This window comes from Brassica rapa, chromosome A02 (assembly GCF_000309985.2).
Source record: "Brassica rapa cultivar Chiifu-401-42 chromosome A02, CAAS_Brap_v3.01, whole genome shotgun sequence".
NCBI classification, from domain to species: Eukaryota; Viridiplantae; Streptophyta; class Magnoliopsida; order Brassicales; family Brassicaceae; genus Brassica; species Brassica rapa.
This window is the reverse complement of record NC_024796.2, coordinates 27,638,414-27,656,350: the sequence shown is the minus strand read 5'-3', so window position 1 is coordinate 27,656,350 and position 17,937 is coordinate 27,638,414. Positions and strand designations below refer to the sequence as shown.

General features: G+C 33.4%; 2 protein-coding genes across 4 annotated transcripts; both read right to left on the bottom strand.

Moving 5' to 3' along the window:
• Positions 1–3,820: 3,820 nt before the first annotated feature.
• LOC103854544 (transcription factor bHLH78) lies at positions 3,821–8,496 on the bottom strand. Of its 3 annotated transcripts, none has more exons than XR_004455230.1 (7): positions 5,705–8,496; positions 5,366–5,509; positions 5,148–5,213; positions 4,978–5,046; positions 4,712–4,789; positions 4,203–4,308; positions 3,821–4,114 (listed from the first exon to the last, which is right to left on the bottom strand). XR_004455230.1 is itself a non-coding variant. In XM_033284645.1 (7 exons), exons 1-7 carry the CDS (start codon positions 6,368–6,370, stop codon positions 4,016–4,018), a joined length of 1,347 nt encoding a protein of 448 aa, XP_033140536.1. In that variant the 5' UTR covers positions 6,371–8,496; the 3' UTR covers positions 3,821–4,015. The 3 variants fall into 3 exon arrangements, 2 of the variants coding, with proteins under 2 accessions (XP_033140536.1, XP_009129736.1); XM_033284645.1 differs by having other exon boundaries at positions 4,203–4,427; XM_009131488.3 differs by having other exon boundaries at positions 4,203–4,418.
• A 252-nt stretch (positions 8,497–8,748) lies between these two features.
• Positions 8,749–17,930, bottom strand: LOC103854543 (protein SUPPRESSOR OF npr1-1, CONSTITUTIVE 1-like). Its single transcript, XM_033284630.1, is given in 9 exon segments — positions 8,749–9,113; positions 9,218–9,394; positions 9,488–9,768; positions 10,067–10,895; positions 11,048–11,602; positions 15,112–15,429; positions 15,540–15,572; positions 15,575–16,619; positions 17,387–17,930. Coding segments are annotated over 9 exon segments (3,954 nt in total). The 5' UTR covers positions 17,860–17,930; the 3' UTR covers positions 8,749–8,870.
• Positions 17,931–17,937: the final 7 nt, after the last annotated feature.

Below are 17,937 nucleotides of genomic sequence, written 5' to 3'. Positions count from 1 at the left end.
TGATACTCAAATTAAAAGAGCTTTTTTTCTCAGATGTCAGGTTTTGAAGAGAATGATGAAAATGGAGATGGCTTGGAATCACACGCAGATGTAACTACTGGAAAGAAAAGATCGGCCACAGAGAGATCAAGTACTGACCTTCCTCCGATGCCAAAGAAAAGGCAAGCTCACAGGGCAGAAGTGTGGCAACACTTCATTCAAAAGGAAGACAACCTGAGCCTCTGCAACTGTCGCTACTGTGGTCAAGAGATCGGCTGTGACACCAAAAAGAGTGGGACTAGCGCAATGAAGAATCATAATTCCCGCTGTAAGTTATTCAAAGCTTTTGCGGAAAGTGGTAAGCAGCAGGGTTTAGGAACTGATAGTAGTGGTGTAGTTACTGCGGTTACGTATGATGCTGGATTGTTTAGAAGATCTGTGAATGAGATGATTGTGTTGAATGAGCTGCCATTTTCTTTTGTGGAATCAGAGGGGTTTAGGAGGTTCTGTCACAATGTCTTGCCCATGTATACGGTTCACTGCAGGAAAACAGCTACAGAAGATATCTTTGGGATGTTTATGAAAGAGAAAGCGAGTTTGAAGGAGCTGTTTAACTCGGAGAAGAAGAGAGTCTCCTTAACCACAGACATTTGGACAGCTCCTACAACATCTTACAGCTACATGGTGGTCACAGCGCATTGGATAGACAAAAACTGGGATATGCAGAAGCGGATCATCAGTTTTAAACCTGTGACAGATCACAAAGGAGAGACCATTGCCGAGCATCTGAGTGAGTGTCTAGCCGATTGGGGTATTGAAAAGGTGTTCTCGGTGACAGTGGACAATGCAAAAGGGAACGACAAGGCATTGCGTCTATTCACTGAAGCTTGCAGGCAACTAGGACCCAATGCTCTAATCAAGGATGGTGCATTACTTCATATGCGTTGTTGTGCGCATATACTGAACTTGATAGTCAAGGATGGTCTAGCTGAGGTGAAAGAGAGTGTAGTGGCTATTAGGAATGCTGTCAAGTATGTCAGGTCATCTGGTACACGGCTTCAGTCATTTCAGCTGAGGGTTATAACTGGAAAGGTTAGTAGAGGGAGCTTGTCTCTGGATTGTATTACACGCTGGAACTCTACCTATCTAATGCTGTCGGCTGCTTTGAAGTTTAGAGTAGCATTTGAAAAGCTATTGGCAGAAGATATGTTGTACAATGAGTATTTTAAGGAATCAGAAGAGAATGGGTATAAAAGGATTGGGCCTCCAACTGCTCATGGATGGGATGAAGTGCATAGGTTAGTGAAGTTCCTTAAATTATTTTTTGGAAGCACTTTAGCATTTTCAGCATCAAAGACAGTGACCTCCACTAGTTGTTACAATGAGATTGTGATCATAGAGAGAAATTTGATTGCTTTGAGCAACAGCAGAGACGACCTTCTACGACTTCAAGCAACTGAGATGAGAACCAAGTTTGAGAAGTATTGGGATGGCCTAATCAACATGAATCCGCTGGTGATTATTGGAAGTGTCTTCGATCCTAGAAACAAAATGCAATTTGTAGGTATTTGTTTCGACAAGCTTTATGGCAAAGACAGTGTGGAAAGTGAGCATCTGAGAACCTCAATTAGGGCACTGCTCAAACAGTTGTATGAGGAGTATGCGCAGAAGATTGGTCCACCATCTCAAGGTGATAGTGCTGGAAACATGAGTGAAGATGGAGACACAGTTGGATTGTTTGAGATGTCTGATGATGAGGAGGAGTATGAAGGGAGGGATTCTTTGTATTCTGAAATGGTTTCAGAGGCCGCAAATGAAGAGGCTAGTAGTGAGCTTGACATATATTTGATGGAAAGGCCTGTCTCAAGAACCTCAAATCGTATGGGGTTTGACTACAATGTTCTATCATGGTGGAGGCGTGCATCTGTCAAGTTTCCAATATTATCAGAACTAGCCAAGGATGTTCTTGCGGTTCAAGTATCTTCTGTTGCTTCTGAGTCGGCTTTTAGTACTAGTGGTCGGATTTTGGATCCTTTCCGTAGTTGCCTCACGCCATATATGATTGAAGCACTGGTCTGCACACAACAATGGCTTCGGAATACCATCAGTGCAGAAAAGCTTGCAAGCTTGACTCAAATGTTTGAAGAACTTGAATTCCATGAGTCTTTAGGTAATTGTTTCTGCATTTTTACTCTTCCATGCATATTTCTCATGTTTTAAACTCGGCATCTGACTGTCTTTCACTCTTTCTCATTATGTAGAGACTCTACCACTACCAGCCTCAGAAGAGGAATCGAACAACTAGAGGTTACATTCTACCACTTTGTTGTTTTGCTGTCTTTTATGTGTTTGGTGTTCTCTTTTAATAATTTTCTGATTCTTATAATTTACACAGGTTGAAGTTCGAGAATGAGGAGATGATGGTGCTCTCTTTTTGGTCTCTCATTCAATTTTTTGGACATTCTCAATCTTTTTTTTGGACTATATGTTTCTGTGAATCAATGCCTCTTTGGATATGTGTTCATTCCAAAGAGTTGTAGATTCAGGATGAATGATGTTTTGTTTATGATGATTGAGAAAAATGTTATCTATTTATTATGCTATATGTTTGTCATTGTACAGGTTTAAGGGGAAAACCGAAAAATTGGGATAACCCAGAAATAACCGACTAACCGAAAATAACCGAAAAATCCGATAACTTTTCGGTTTTCAGGTTCTAAAATCATATTCGGATATTTTCGGTTCAAATATCAATAACCGGAAAAAACCGAATTCCGAACCGAACCGAACCGAATTAAAATTCGGTTATTTTCGACAAAATTATCCAATTCCGAACTATCCGACTAACCGAAGTATCCGACCCGAACCGAACCAACTATCCGAAATCGCAGGACTAGTAGAATGTATATAAAATATGGACCACCCACATTCAATGCATCTTCTTCTTTTTTTCTTTGCTTTCTAAATAGAAAAGATTAAAGTACTAGTAAGTTAGCACACAAAAAGATTAGAGTACTAGTAAACTAAAACAATTAATTCACCCTACTTACTCATATGCTCAATAATCCAATCCGTATTTTATATTTACCAGCAAAAAGGTTTACAAAGATTTTAATTAACAACTTTCAATTATGAACTTCAAAGTAGTTGGGATTAATCCATTTATCATTATTCCTGCCAAGTCCACGAATCAGAGTCCACAGCCATGTGATCGCTAAATTTTTAATTCCCTTTCACACTTAAAATAATATCCTGGAACAATTATAATTATCATTGTTTTTATTACATTAATCATTTTACTTAATCGTTTTGTGCTACTATAAATAAACTCAAGATTATTAGTGTTCTTATAAACGAACTACGTTTGGTTGAAATTACATCAACTTACAAGGCAAGATTATATGATACTCAAAATATTAAACACCATTTTCTGAAATTCGAGATGTAGGTGGTTGATTAATCAATCTAGAGATAAGATTATCAGATTTTCGTCCATCATTACGATTTTGATTAATCATGCAAAGGTTACTTTTTGTTTCATGATATTTTTCTGAAAGTTTTTGTCGTAAATTGTATCATGTAAAAGATTAAGATAAGATTGCACTAACTACATCATTTGATTCGACAAAATAAACACCTGATTTCAATATACCAAATAAAATCATGTGGAGTAGTAGGTTTGCGTAGGATCCAAGTTAGGGTTAGTATCGCCTATCACTTACTCTAGTAGATACAAATAAAAAAAATATTTTTTGTTTAGCCTAATTTGCTGTAAATTAAGTATCATGGATTGTAGTGGAGGTTATGAACCTACAATAATATCACATCAGTAAAGCAAACGGAATCCAAAGATAACAATACAATTGAACCCTAATGATAAATTGTAAAATGACATAAGTAGGTTACTTTCATAAATGTGTGTATATGTATAGTGATGAGTACAGGAATAAATCACAGAGATTGGCGTGGTTATGTACGCCCATCAATCTTTTTTCTTTTTTTCCTTGCTTGAGACCTTGAAAATAAAGGTGGTTGATCAAAGCTCAATTTTCATGTTTTGAGATTCATGGTTGGGATTATGTGCCACTCCCATCCCTACAATGCTCTGTAAATCTTCCTGGCTAAACATTTGATACTGAAAACACACACAAATGTATGTTAAAATCATCTGACTATATAAAACTGGAAACAGGGAATTTTTTTTAAAAGGATAACTTAAAAACCTGAGATATTGAGTCAGTGAATTGGGTAAGTGTTGGTAAGTGGGTGAAGCTGCTGGCTAAGGTAGAAGTTTCCAATGAATTCACAGGAGATTGAAGCATCATGTTACTGGAAGAAACATTAGTGTGCAATTGTGAATTATTATTGTAACTATGATGACTTAAAGACTCTGCTTGGAGTCCTGCTTCATGCAACCGGTTGCTACTTGATGGAATCATCTGAAGAAATTTAACAAAAATTAAAAGATGAGATTGCAACTTTTTTCCAATAGAAAATACAAAAGGTTCTTTTTAAAAGAAATTGAAAAAAAAAAAAAAAAAAAAAAAAAAGAAATTGAAAAGGTTTACTAAAAGTAATTAGGATTAATGCTAATGGGCCGATTGAAAAAGCATCTTTTTAACATATAATGACAAGCAAAAGAAAAAGGATAAGAAATGATAAGTTGATAACTAGCAATTCAAATTATCATCATTAGTGGTTGTTAATTGATGTTATGTTTAAGGTGACTTACCACATCCTTTGACACAAGAGCGTCCACGTTAAAATCCAGCCTGGTGTCGTTCACAGATGATAACTTCATTGACAAGAACTGCCAATTATTAAAACAAGATACATTAGAAAAAAATTAACTGCAAATAATTAAAATTCGGTGACTAATGAAACAATTAATTAGATACTTGTATAGATGAAGCAAATCAAATAATAATACCTCAACTTGTCTTTGATTAATGAAACAATTAATTAGATTTAGATGAAGCAAAAACAAAATAATAATACCTCAACTTGTCTTTGCAGTGATTGTACATAGTTTATAATTTCATCCAGCATCAATGCCTTTCCAGTAACCTTTTCATCGTATAAACAAAAACAAATACATTATTTATCTTAATTATGCTAATCTAACAGAATCCAAAACTAAAAGGTCTAAAACTAAACAAAGTTCTCACCTTATTGCAGCCAGGAACAAGATCTTCAAGCAGCTTCATCCTTTCACCAATCTTCTCCCTCCGAACCTAACACCCACATTCAATAACTAATCAAATCCAAACTCTAGTCTCAACTAAAATACAATTAGCACAACTAATCTTTTTTTAAGTAAACCTTAATTACTGAAAATAAAGCAAATGATAAAAGTAAAAGAGAGATTGATTAATTAATTAAATACCCTTTCGGCGAGACTGTGACTGTCAGTGGCTTGGCCTCGTCGAGCACGAACATGGATGTAATCTTTAGGAGGCTCAGGTGCTTTTGTGTTATCTTCTTTTTCGTCTTCTCGTCTTCTCCTTTTCCCTCCTTTTTCCTCCGCCGTCTGAGAAATTAAAAAAATATTCAAAAAGTTATGACTTTTATTGACTTTAATGTTAAAAAGCTGACTTTTCAGAGAATTGGGTTCTTCGAGAAACGCTAAGGAAAACAATGGGCTCTTTGGAGAAAAGAAAATCTAAGGAAAAAGATGGAAACTTTACGGGAAAATCAAGAAAATTTTCCGGGAAAGTTGAAGTACCTTTGTGAAACTGGGTGCTGGTGAAGCAGTGGGAAGTGGGTTCTCCTTGGATTTTCCTTTCGTCATAGATTTTCTTTTCCGGGAAAATTTTCCGGCGGGAACCATCGGAGAAACAAAACCGTTAAGAGCAGGTGTGCTGGCGACACGTGTCAGCTTCCCCGAGTTCACGATCTTCCCGTTGTTGTTAACAGGGAGACTTGAGTTGGTTCTTCCGTTGAAACTCTGGCTACCGAAGCAAGAGAATCTCGCCGCCCTCTCCGCGAAACCCGGATCACCTGAGAACTCCGTCAACGGCGTCGTTCTGTTCATCATCGGCGGTGGGGAGCTCATCGGAGTCGCGGAGCTGTTCCCGACGTTACCAAGCTTCCCGATGAGTTCTCTGATAACGAAGCCGTCACCGCCTCCGACTCCGCCGGAGAAGTTTGAGTTCGACGGCGTCGGGGAGGAGACTAGAGAGCTCAAAGCAGAGTCGAAGATGCTCTGTTTTTGTTGTTGCTCCGTTGACTTTTCCCACGTGAAGCAATCCTGCGGAGGCGAATATTGAGAGAGGTTCGAGTTCATTAATGGCCAGTTAAGCATCGGCGATGAACAAGACGGTTGTTCGAAATGTGCTGCTATCTCCGGCGGTGGGTGAAGCTCTGTGTTCATAATCAGCTCGTTGTCCATACTCACAGTTTCTTGAGAATGAATCAAGAATCAGAAATCTATATTCTAGCAAAATGGTAAATCACGCAATAATAGTAAAACTTCACGTCAGAGATTTCTTCAGACAATAGGAAGTTTGGAGTGTGCCGGAGGAGGAGAATAAGAGCGTAAGTGGTAAGGAAATGCTCAAATGGTTTCAGCGGGATTTATATAGTTGCGTAATATTTAAATAACCAATAAATTATGTTTTATCAAATATTATATAAAGTGAAATAGTTTATTAAATTGTTTATTGTATATTGTACTAAATGATTTGTTGTATAGTTTTTTAGGGATGATATTCATATATCCGTTCGGATTCGGTTGATCTATTCGGATTTCGGATTTTTAGAGTTCGAAATTTAAATCGTATTCTAATATTTACAACTTTTAGTTTGGATTTGGTTGAATCATTGTGGATTTGTGGGTTCGGTTCAAATTCGAGTTTAGTTACCCATTTTAATTATTTATTTTTTTAACAAAAATCTAAATACAATTAAATTCTAAAAATCCAAAAATAAAATATTAAAACATAAAAATTTGAATAATGTAAGACTAATTATTTAAATTTACATAAAAATTAGTTTAATTTAAATATTTGGATGGAGAACAAATAAATATTTTCAGTATTTTGAACATTTTCTGTTATTTTTAGATATTTACTTGTGACTATGCTGATAATTTTTAGATATTTCACCTTTTGAATATCTAATAGATACAATTTTTTTTAAAAAATTAACATATTTAAATATATAATTGTGATTTAGATATTTTTGTTATCCAAAATATTTTAGTTTGGATCAGATTCATATCTGGTTATCTGGATATTAAACTTTTAGATCCATCTGAGTATTTAATTAGTTTTAGTTTGTCTTTAATATTACTTTCAAATCTAGTTCGATTCGGTTCTTCACATCCAAATCCAAGTATTTTACTGAGACTTAATTTTTTCTAATAATATAAAGCAAAACAAAATATATGTAAAAAGATTTTTTAGCTTATTTAACATACATAATTATTAGACCACATTTTAAGAATATTAATAAAAATGGTTGGACATCGTGTCAATATTGTTGGGCATGTTGCAAAACTGACGTTGTCTATAACCAATAACGTGTATTTTTATTAAAAAAATATTGGTAAATATAATAAAAAAAACTATACATTCGAGTGAAACGTGTTAGAGTTAAGCAGAAAATAATGTAATCTCTTCAATCGGAATCTAAATTTTGTTTTTTTCAATCAATTTCATGAACTTTTTTATTTTAAAGCCTTTATGATTTCTGATTTTTTTTCTAGCAATCTTATTAGTTTCCTAATTTTTGGTCTGATATGAAAACTCCGTAAAAAATAATATTTGGCTAAACTAAAGATCTGACTCTGTGTGATGTTTTTTATCTCAATTTTCTTAATTCATAACCAATCACAATTATTTATTGTATTCAGAAATCTCAACCACGGCTAAGTTCGCCAAGATACGAAACTGTCAATTTCTATAAACATTATATTCTAGCATTTCAGTTGATACGAATTTTAATGATTTTGTAATTTTTTTCTCTCAAAATGATATTATTCAGTAGTTGTATAGAGAATTTCAATATATACTATTATTTGCGAAGTGATTTTTCGCATCCGAGCTCTCACATTAAAAGTTAGACTGGTTAATGTCATTGTTATCCTTGATGAATATATATATATATATATATATATATTATATAATTAAAAACGAATTTATATTAATAATATCATTTTTTTAAAAAAAAGAGGATTATTCATATATTGTGTTGTTATCTTAATGATATATATATATATATATATATATATATATATATATTATAATTAAAAACAAATTGTGTTGTTATCTTAAAAGTTTATATTAATAATATCATAGTTTTTTAAAATAAGATAATTCATATAAATTGTGTTGTTCTTAACACAATATTTTTTCTATTATAAAATAATTAAATTAAGAAATACAACAATTTATAATCAAATATTAATCAGGTAAAAAAAATTTCCATAAAGATATTTTCTAAAATATTTTAAGTATTTGAATGTTTTAATGAAAATATTTATCAAATATAAATAATTTGATGTTTGATTTAATTTGTTTGAGGAGATAATTAATAACTTATCATATTGGATTGATTTAAACTAATAATTATCCGTAAGAAGATTATATCCGCATGCGGACACAATACCTAGTTCACTAATACAAAAGTTAAAAATGCAGGAACTAGAAATGAAATAATTAGTGTGAACACATTAAATTGTTTGCGGATGAGTTAGAAAAATTAGTGTGTGAACGTATTAATTGTTAGAATTAGTAAATCAATATCAATGTATTAACATTAGTAACATTAAAAAAAAAATTCATAAAATCATTCAATTGGTAGAAATTTTGTTTTTTACATATGAGTGACTGAACCAAACTCCAGCATTCATGAAACTTATTTCTTTATAACGGAAAGAAGTATTTCATCTAGGTGAAAAAGTTTAAAAGCAGTGCAGAAAATGAAGGATCCTCTTCGTCGGATGCACCTGTGTTTTGTTGCTCGATTATCATGGGTTCAGAATGCAAAGATTCTCTGCCAAGACACGGGTCAAAAGGAGATGCTCCAGCCAACCCCAAGGAAAGCTCCATATTTTGAGCCATCGGTTCGAAATTCACTGCAGTTTGGATGTACAAAGAGTTGGAATGTTCCTGAAATGTTGGAACTGTCATCTGCATCATAACAAATCAAGTGATATATGGTTTTTCTTTCTAGTTGAATCTGACCAAAGAAATAGCCTTTTGAAGTTTTCAGTTTAATATATGATAAAGCTAACCCGCATCTTTTTCTTGCTTCGGTTGCTCTCTTCATCACTTTCTTCGTCACTTTCTTCACCACTAGATGCTCCAGCCAGCCCCAGGGAAAGGTCCAAATTCGGAGCCACTAGTCTGGAATTCACTGCAGGTTGGATATACGGAGAGTTGGTATGCTCTTGGAATGTTGGAACTGTCATCTGCATCATAATAATTCAAGTGAATATGATTTTTCTTTTCTGACAAAAGAGATAGCTTTTGAAGTTATCAGTTCAAGATATGATAAAGCTAACCCGCATCTTCTTCTTTCGTCTGTTACGCTCGCCGTCTGTTTCTGAGATATTCATGACTCGTGCACCGCATCCTTTTATCCCTTCAACGGTAGAAATTTGTTTGCGGCGAGAACACCCTCCACCATATCGGACATAATGGTTGGTATAAAACTCAAGTAGTAGAACATTGTTGTTCAGTTCAGATGGCGGGTTATCCACTCCTTTTATTTGAATATGTAAGATGAACAAAACCTGATGATCCTTCTCGTATGTGCACGCGGCGTCCACTTTAACATCACAATAGTCATGTTCTTTTGGCAAACGCGCGACTAGCAGCGGCAACTGAAAATTACCTCTTTACCATCGGAAATATAGTGCCGGTGAGACAACCGAAACTTCCTTTTTCAGTCGCAGCGGCAAAACGCAGTAACTAAATCCGACGCTGAAAATATCAGCGGCAGCATCATCCCCTTTTTCCATCGTTGCGGCAAGCTGCGATAATTAAGTTTACTTTCAAGAGCGTTCATCTTGACTCCGTCAAAGTGTGATTTTGTTGCCGCGACCGCTAGTCGCAGCGGCAATGAAAAGAACAGGCCTAATGAATCTCTTCTTTTTGGCCTCGAAAGGACTGACGAACTTGTATGTATCTGGCGGGGTAGTGACTTGAATGTCCGACCACGAGGCAAGTTTTCAGTAATAGAGATTCTTGAGAAAGAGAGCTCTCAGACAAAAGGATACTTAGGGAACTTCCACAACCTCGATGTGTGAAATACATAGGCACTTCTCCACCTGGTATAACGGCCATGATTGGGTTTGATTGTATAATAATTTCCTGTGCATCTCTATCCAAATCAAAGCAATTTTTGAACTTGAACGGAGTCACTCCTCCCGGATATCTGTAAGAAGAAAATGAAGAAATATCAAAGAAATCATTGTGTGGCCATCCTGGTAAGTGATCACAGATTGTTGTGATTCCTCCACAGTCTGAAAAGTCTGCCTCAAGATATTGCCATTTAAAAATCTCTGCGGAGATTTTCTTTAAATTCTTGCACCGACGCATTGTTAGTTCCCAGAGTCTAGACATGTTCTTAATCCAGGAAGGAATTTCTTCAATCGCAGTGTCATCTAGATAGAGAAATTCAATGCGGGTTGAAATCTGAGGAAAATTTCTCAATTTTAAGCATCCACTGAGATTGAGTTGTCCAAGATTAGGCAAGTCGATGTCGACTGGTAGAACCTCGAGCATTGTGCACCCTTCCATGTTCAAGCGCTCGAGTTGGTTGAGATTCCTAATTGAGGAAGGAAGCATAACCAAGCTTTTACAATTTTTGAGTTCCAAATACCTAAGGCCGATGGCCATTGAAAGATCTGGAATTTCGACTAGGCTTTCACATCCTGACAAATCCATCTCCCTGAGATATTCAAGCGACTGAAAAATAAACAAGAAACGTATTATGTCTTGGATTTAATAAATGTACTTTAGGTAGAAACACCAAACTATTAAACTAACAAAATTTTATAATAATATTTAAAAGTGTGATGAGCACAAAGATATTAATACAATAAATAGCGATTAGTTACCTTTACCCCTCCCCATAACTTCTTAAGCCTGCCACCTCTCATTTTAAGGTACTTCATATATTCTGGGTTGAGATTAGGTGGCATACAACTCAATGGTACATCATCCCAATAGAGTTCTTTAAGGTGAGGGATATTCTCAATCCAAGAACTATCTTCTTCTCTTTCTAATGCAGTTTCTTCTAGGTAAAGCCATTCAGTGTTCCTTGATATACGAGGAAACATTCTCAACTGTGAGCATCCGTTAAGTTTGAGAATTAAAAGAGATTCCAAGTTGACATCAGCTGGTAGAAACTTAAGGTTTGAGCATTTCGACATGTCCAGTTTAGATAGTTTACTGAGTTTCCCAATTGAGGAAGGAAGTGTCACCAAAGATGTGCATCCCTTAAGCTTCAATAGAAACAGATTACTGAGATTTCCAATTGAGGAAGGAAGTGCCAACAAAGATTTGCATCCCCGAAGATTCAATTTCTTGACATTTATTGCTTTTGAAAGATCTGGAATCTCTTTTAAATCTGCAGAATAACTCATATCCATCTCCTTCAAACTTCCAAGAAACTGACAAATAAAAGGGAAAATCAATACAAAATGTATTCATTAATTGTAATAATGCAAAATTACAATTTTGGCTATCTTAGTTTTTGATGTTGCATGCTGCATGTTCAAATATTGTTTCTTTGTACACTATTGCATTTGCATCTTAATGCAAAATCTAGAACATCTAAAAGAATATAAATACTTGAGATGTAAAAAACTGTATAGTTTGAATGCAAAATAATAATCTCAAAATCCAAAATACTTAATATCTTTCAGTATTAATATAAAACTAATTAATTTTATATTAGTTATAATATTATTATTTTATATAAAATTTTAAACCGAGTTACTTCGTCAAAAAAAAAAAGACTGTAAATCAGGTTTTTGCGTCAAAATCATAAAATCAGGTTTTTTTGCCAAAACCAAAACTATGTTTTTCTATCAAAACCATAACATCAATTTTTTTTTTGTCAAAGCCACAAAATCATGTTATCCCACCAAAAACCCTAAAATTGAGTTATCATTGAAAACCAGAAATCAAGTTTTCCATCAAAATCGTAAATTTCTGTTTTCTGCAATGTTTTTAAACCTGGAACAAACATACGGCCATACTTGATTAAACCGTGAACTTGATAATATCTAGGTCGGTGGACAGATGCCGGGTTAGTTTGTAGTTTACTATCAATAATCATTTTAATATTTTTTTTTGTCTTTTAAAATATTACAATTATCTATATTATTAAAACTGAAGTACACTTTAGTAATGTTTGGAAACATGAATAGTACTATAACTGAAAATTGTTTGGAAACGAAGATAGCAGTATTACATTAATTGTATTTCCATATTTCACTCATATTAATTATATTGTCTTAACAATATTTCACATCATTAATTATATTACCATAATAATAATAGTGTAGATTTTATTTAGTAATTAATCAATACTCCCTCCGTTTTTTAATATATGTCGTTTTAGACAAATTTTTTTGTTCCAAATTATATGTCGTTTTCGGTTTTCTATATAAAATTTATTAATAATTAATGTTGTATGACCAATGGTAATATATCTTCTATTTTTCTATTGGTTGAATTGTGGTTAGGTAAATAATTAATGATATTTTTGTTTAGAAAATATAAAAAATTAATGGTTTTCTTAATCTACGTGCATAGCTGTAAAACGACTTATATTAAAAAACGGAGGGAGTATTAGTTTTGTGTCAATTATAAAATCAAAAAAGTAAAATAACTGAGTTTTGCATAAGGTTAAGCGTTTGTTTTAATTTGTTTTACTATAACATTTTTTTTTCAATCAGTGGAAAATTATGTAGCCAAAAACATAATTCAAAAACATGTTTAGTGAATAAAATCATAACTTAAATCAAATTAATAAAAATGAATTACATTCATTGTCACTTAATTTTTCACTCAATATAATTGCTTACTAAATAAAAAAAAACTCTTTCAGTTTCACTTAATTTAGCAAAACACATAAAAAATATCATTTATATTAGTTTATAAAATCAGTTAGGCATGAACACTAAATATCCACTTAGGTACGAGTCGTTCTTTTCGGGTATCGTTTTATTTTGTTTTAAAATTACTCACTCCTTGAATATTATAAATTTATGTGTAGGTTTTGAGTTGAATCCTTTTGAGTCTGGATTAGTTTGGTTCTGATGTATATGACCCTAAAATATCTAAATAACCAATGTATTTGAAACGGGTTTGGATATTTGTACCAAAAAATAACCATATTATCTGATTCGATCCGGATCTTTTGAATACAATTAGTTATATTACGACATATCTAAAATATAAAACACTAATTATGAAAAACAAATATTAATGTATAAAAATATAAGTATAGTTTTATTTTAGTAATTTCATTAATTATATTACTTTAACAATATATCACATCATTAATTATATTTACCGTAAAAGTAATAATGTAGATTTTTATTTATTAGTTAATCAATATTAACTTTGTGCAATTATAAAAAAAATAAAAATGTAAGATAACCGAGTTTTGCATATGGTTAATAGTTTGGTTTAATATGTTTTACTAAAACTTTCTTTTGTCTTAGTTCCAATTGGTGAAAAATTACATAGCAAAACACATAATTCAAAGGCATAGTTTATATGAACAAGATAATAATTTAAATCAAAATAATAAAAAAGTAATACATTTATTATCACTTAATGTTTCACTTCATATAACTATTTTATTAAATAAAAAATTCTTTCTATTTTTCTTATTTTTGCCAAATATATAGAAAGAGTTTCCTTTTTAATCTATTTGCAAAATCAGTTAAGTATGGACATTCGGATACTCATTGAGGTACAAGTTGTTTCTTTCGGGATTAATTTTTTTGGATTTTTAAATTAGGCGCCACTTGGATATTATAAATTTATGTATGATGCTTGAGTTGGATCCTCTCGGGTCTGAATGATTTTGATTTTGATGTGTAGAAATATAAAAATATTTAATTAACCAATGTATCTGAAAAGAGTGTATATTTGTACCAAAAATAATCTTATTACCCGATTCAATCCAAATATTTTGAATACAATTAGTTATACGACGACACATCTTAAATATATAACACTAATGATAAAATAACAAATAATTTATAAAACCGTAAAAATTAACACCCGCACGGGCGTGCGGGTCAATCTCTAGTTACTAACTTATTTCTATTGAAAAAAATTAATAGTTATGTTTATAAAATCTAGTGAAGATAACTAACAAAGCATCTAGGTTTAAATCATTTTTAATTTTTAATTTAACCAAATTGAATTTGGTTGACCCCGTTCTAACCATATTAACCCATACCCAAGAATTTTTATGTTCAGTTACTGGTCCGGTTTTTAAAATATTGGTTTTCAGCAATGTTTTTAAAAGCGAAGCATAGAAGTTTTTGGGTCATGGTTTAATATGGTCTAACCAGCTTCAATCGGTTTAGTAATTTTAATAAGAATAATTAATGTATATAAATTCAATAGAAAATATCAATCAAAATACTCATAATTTAAAGGTTAAGAAAGTGAAACATTTGAATTATCTTTCACTTTGTAATAGAATTGAAAAATAATTAAAACCCCCGAAAATATATTAAAAAATAAGCCAAATTGTCTCCACTATAAATCAAATAGAATACAAAATAAAGTTGAAAAATAATCAGTAAGTTGTACTTTAGATTTTGATTCGACTAGCTTACAACTATAACTTGTAATTTTTTTTGTAAAACGGATAAAACTTGAATAAGTATAATGACAAAGATTAAAATTTCCAAAAAATTATTTGAAAAACCATATATATAAAATATTGTATTATGATGCAAATACTAACTACAAAAACGAACATGTTTGGATGCAAAATCGGGATGTTATATTAAGATGTTGCATTTAAATGCTACATCCAATCTGATCTCAAAAAAAAAAAAAAAATGCTACATCCATATACCAAAACGAAGATGGCCTTTATTGTTTTTTTAAATGGAATACTAATTGATCTTGTTAAAAGTAATACCTGAGTTCCTTCCCACAACTTCTCAAGCTTACTATACTCCATTCTGATTTCAACCAGACTTTCCGCTCTAAAGTTAAAAGGCATGCACTTGGATGGATATTCATCCCAACGTAGCAATCTGAGTTTGCGTGGAAAATGATGCAGGCCTCGGTTAGGTAAAGTCAATCTGCCTTTTCCAGTCTCCCTTGACCACCACCAGGGTTTGTAAAAGTGTAGAAGTTTCAGATTACGCATTCTTTGAAATGAATTTTCATCCATAGACAATGGCTCGTTGATTTCCGACATGTTCAAATACATGGCTAGAGTATTCTTAGTGCCCTGAAAAAAAAATCCTCATTGTATCTTAACAATCCCTATATTGATCAAACACCAAATAACAATCACAATACATAACCAGTGTAGCATGAAAACCATAGGTAAGAACTCACAGCATTATCGGTAAGTACATCACATATATCCTCTCAGCTTCCGTCAAGAACCTACGGTTGTTGATGGGATCTGCACGATTGATTTCTTTACCCAACTTCTGTAACAAACTGTGCATTCGAACAAATTCTGTTGATTCCCTACGTATTAGGGACTTGTCATTCAGTATTTTGAGCCCAATTTCAGCACTATCTCCAAGCAAGTCTTTTAAGAAACTGACGTTAGGACCATCGGATAGGCATGCAATCCAAAGGAACAATTCTTGCTCTTTGACATCTAACCTATCATAGCAAACTTTTAGTGTATTCTTGATTTTCCCATCCAAACTATTCAAGAGCCTAGGCAGCATCTCCACCCACTCCTCCTTCGTCATTCCTTTCAAAGACGAACCCAAGACACTTAGACCTAAAGGGAGATTACTTGAATGCAATGCAACTTCCTCCGTGAGTTCTTCGAAACCATAAGGCGGAGAGTTTTTCCCAAACGCATATCGACAGAACATTTGTATAGCCAGATCGTACGATGGGAGCTCGACCTCATAAATAAGCTCAATCTCTTGAGACTTTAAAAGTTTCCTATCTTGAGTTATCACAATGATTCTGCTCCCGGATCCAACCAAACGAGTTTGATCCATGAAGGTGTTTAGCACTTCAAGATCATCCACATCATCAACGATGATAAGAACTTTCTTGTGGTTTAGCATTTGTTTCACTACACCTAAATGGGATATCTTTAGGTCCTTTTGACATGAAATTTCCGACAGAAGTCGTTCATCCAAAGACAACTTCATGCTATAGTCATCCCACTGTTTTGTACTCTTGTAAGAGACAAAAGCATGGTGGTGGAATCGGCTAGAGAGTTGACTAAAAAGAACTCTTCCTATGGTACTCTTACCTATCCCTGAAGGGCCCCAAATTCCTACCTTTCTAACCTCCTCAGACTCCAAACACAAAAGATTATTCAACCTCTGAAAATGAGCTTCAATCCCCACAAAGTCGCTAAAATCGTTTGATGGTATCATAACTTTGTTGAACACATCCTTAGCTATATGTTCAATCATTTTTGCTTCGCCTTCACCGATCCTAAAAATTAATGGTATAAAATCACTAACAGACACTTGAAATCTATTCAAATCAATTGATAAAGAAACAAACTTATCAATTAGGCCTGGGATAAAAAAACCCAGAAAAAGCCGAGAATCAATTAAAAAAAAACCTAGAACCGAAAAAACGAAACAAAGTTCAAAAATAACCGAACGGTTATATTTATATAACCGAAAATCAAAAACCGAACCAAAACCGAACTGAAAACCTATAGGTACACGAATATCCAAAACACAATTTATATACCTAAAATTTAGAACTATTAATTTTACCAAAAAAAAAGAAGTTAGAACTATTAATTATATTTAGTATTAAAACTAAAAAATATTACTTATAAAAAGAACTACCCTAATATTTGTATTCAAAGTATTTAAAATTACCTGCATTGCCCTAAAGAACAAAGTTATCTAAATTTTTTATCCTAAATATTTAAATTTATCCGAATTATCCAATTTTTTAATCTAAGAACCCGAAAAAAATCTGTTTTTGTACTCTGAATATCTAAAACTAACCAAAAAAGGGGAACCAAATGGAAACCGAAAGTTTATTTAATATTAGTTGTGTTTCTTATAATTGTTACCCGAACCAAACCGAAATAACCAAACTGAACCGGAACCAAATTTCATAGATGGCTATATGGTTCTTGTATCTCTAGAACCGAAAAATTGAAAACCGAAATAAGGGAATCGGAACAGAATCGAACCAAACGTTCAGGCCTAGCACCAATTCTTTTTAAAAAAACGTACCAATTCTTGGAATCCTGTCCGGCCAAATTTGCTACATCCGTTAGTGCTCGAACCAACCTTTCTATCTCATCTTCTGTTTTGTCCATGCAAATTTCTTTAAACCTATCGCCGAATTCCCCGGTCTGCTTTCTAACATCAGAAGGATCGACATGGTAAAAAATTGGTATCACCATCTGATTCAGATCCTTAAAGCACTTGTGGATCTCCACCAGTTCGTTCAAACACCATGTTGACGAGGCGTAGTTCTTAGAGAAGATGACGATCGCTATTCTCGATTCTTTTATCGCCAATAAAAGCTCGGATCCGATAGGGCGGCTTCTGTCGATGCCATGGTCGATGAATGTAGTGATCAAGTTGCGTTCAAGCTCCATGAGATGGCTTAGGAATGAGTTGCGGACATCTTCTCCACGGAAGCTGGGGAAAACATGGTATCTCCCGTTGCTAGAAGAAGAAGAAGAAGAAGAAGAAGCCATGGAAAGTGATAGAGAAGAGATTTTTGTGGTGAAGCACTATATGGAGAAAGAAGTGATGCATTGATTTTTTTTTTTTTT

Coding starts and splice junctions, on each gene's coding strand:
- LOC103854544 (XM_033284645.1), bottom strand. CDS start 6,370: ATGGACAACGAGCTGATTATGAACACAGAGCTTCACCCACCGCCGGAG. Junction 5,214..5,365: donor GTCACAGTCTCGCCGAAAGG/GTATTTAATTAA, acceptor TGTGGGTGTTAG/GTTCGGAGGGAGAAGATTGG. Junction 4,115..4,202: donor TCACTGACTCAATATCTCAG/GTTTTTAAGTTA, acceptor GTGTGTTTTCAG/TATCAAATGTTTAGCCAGGA.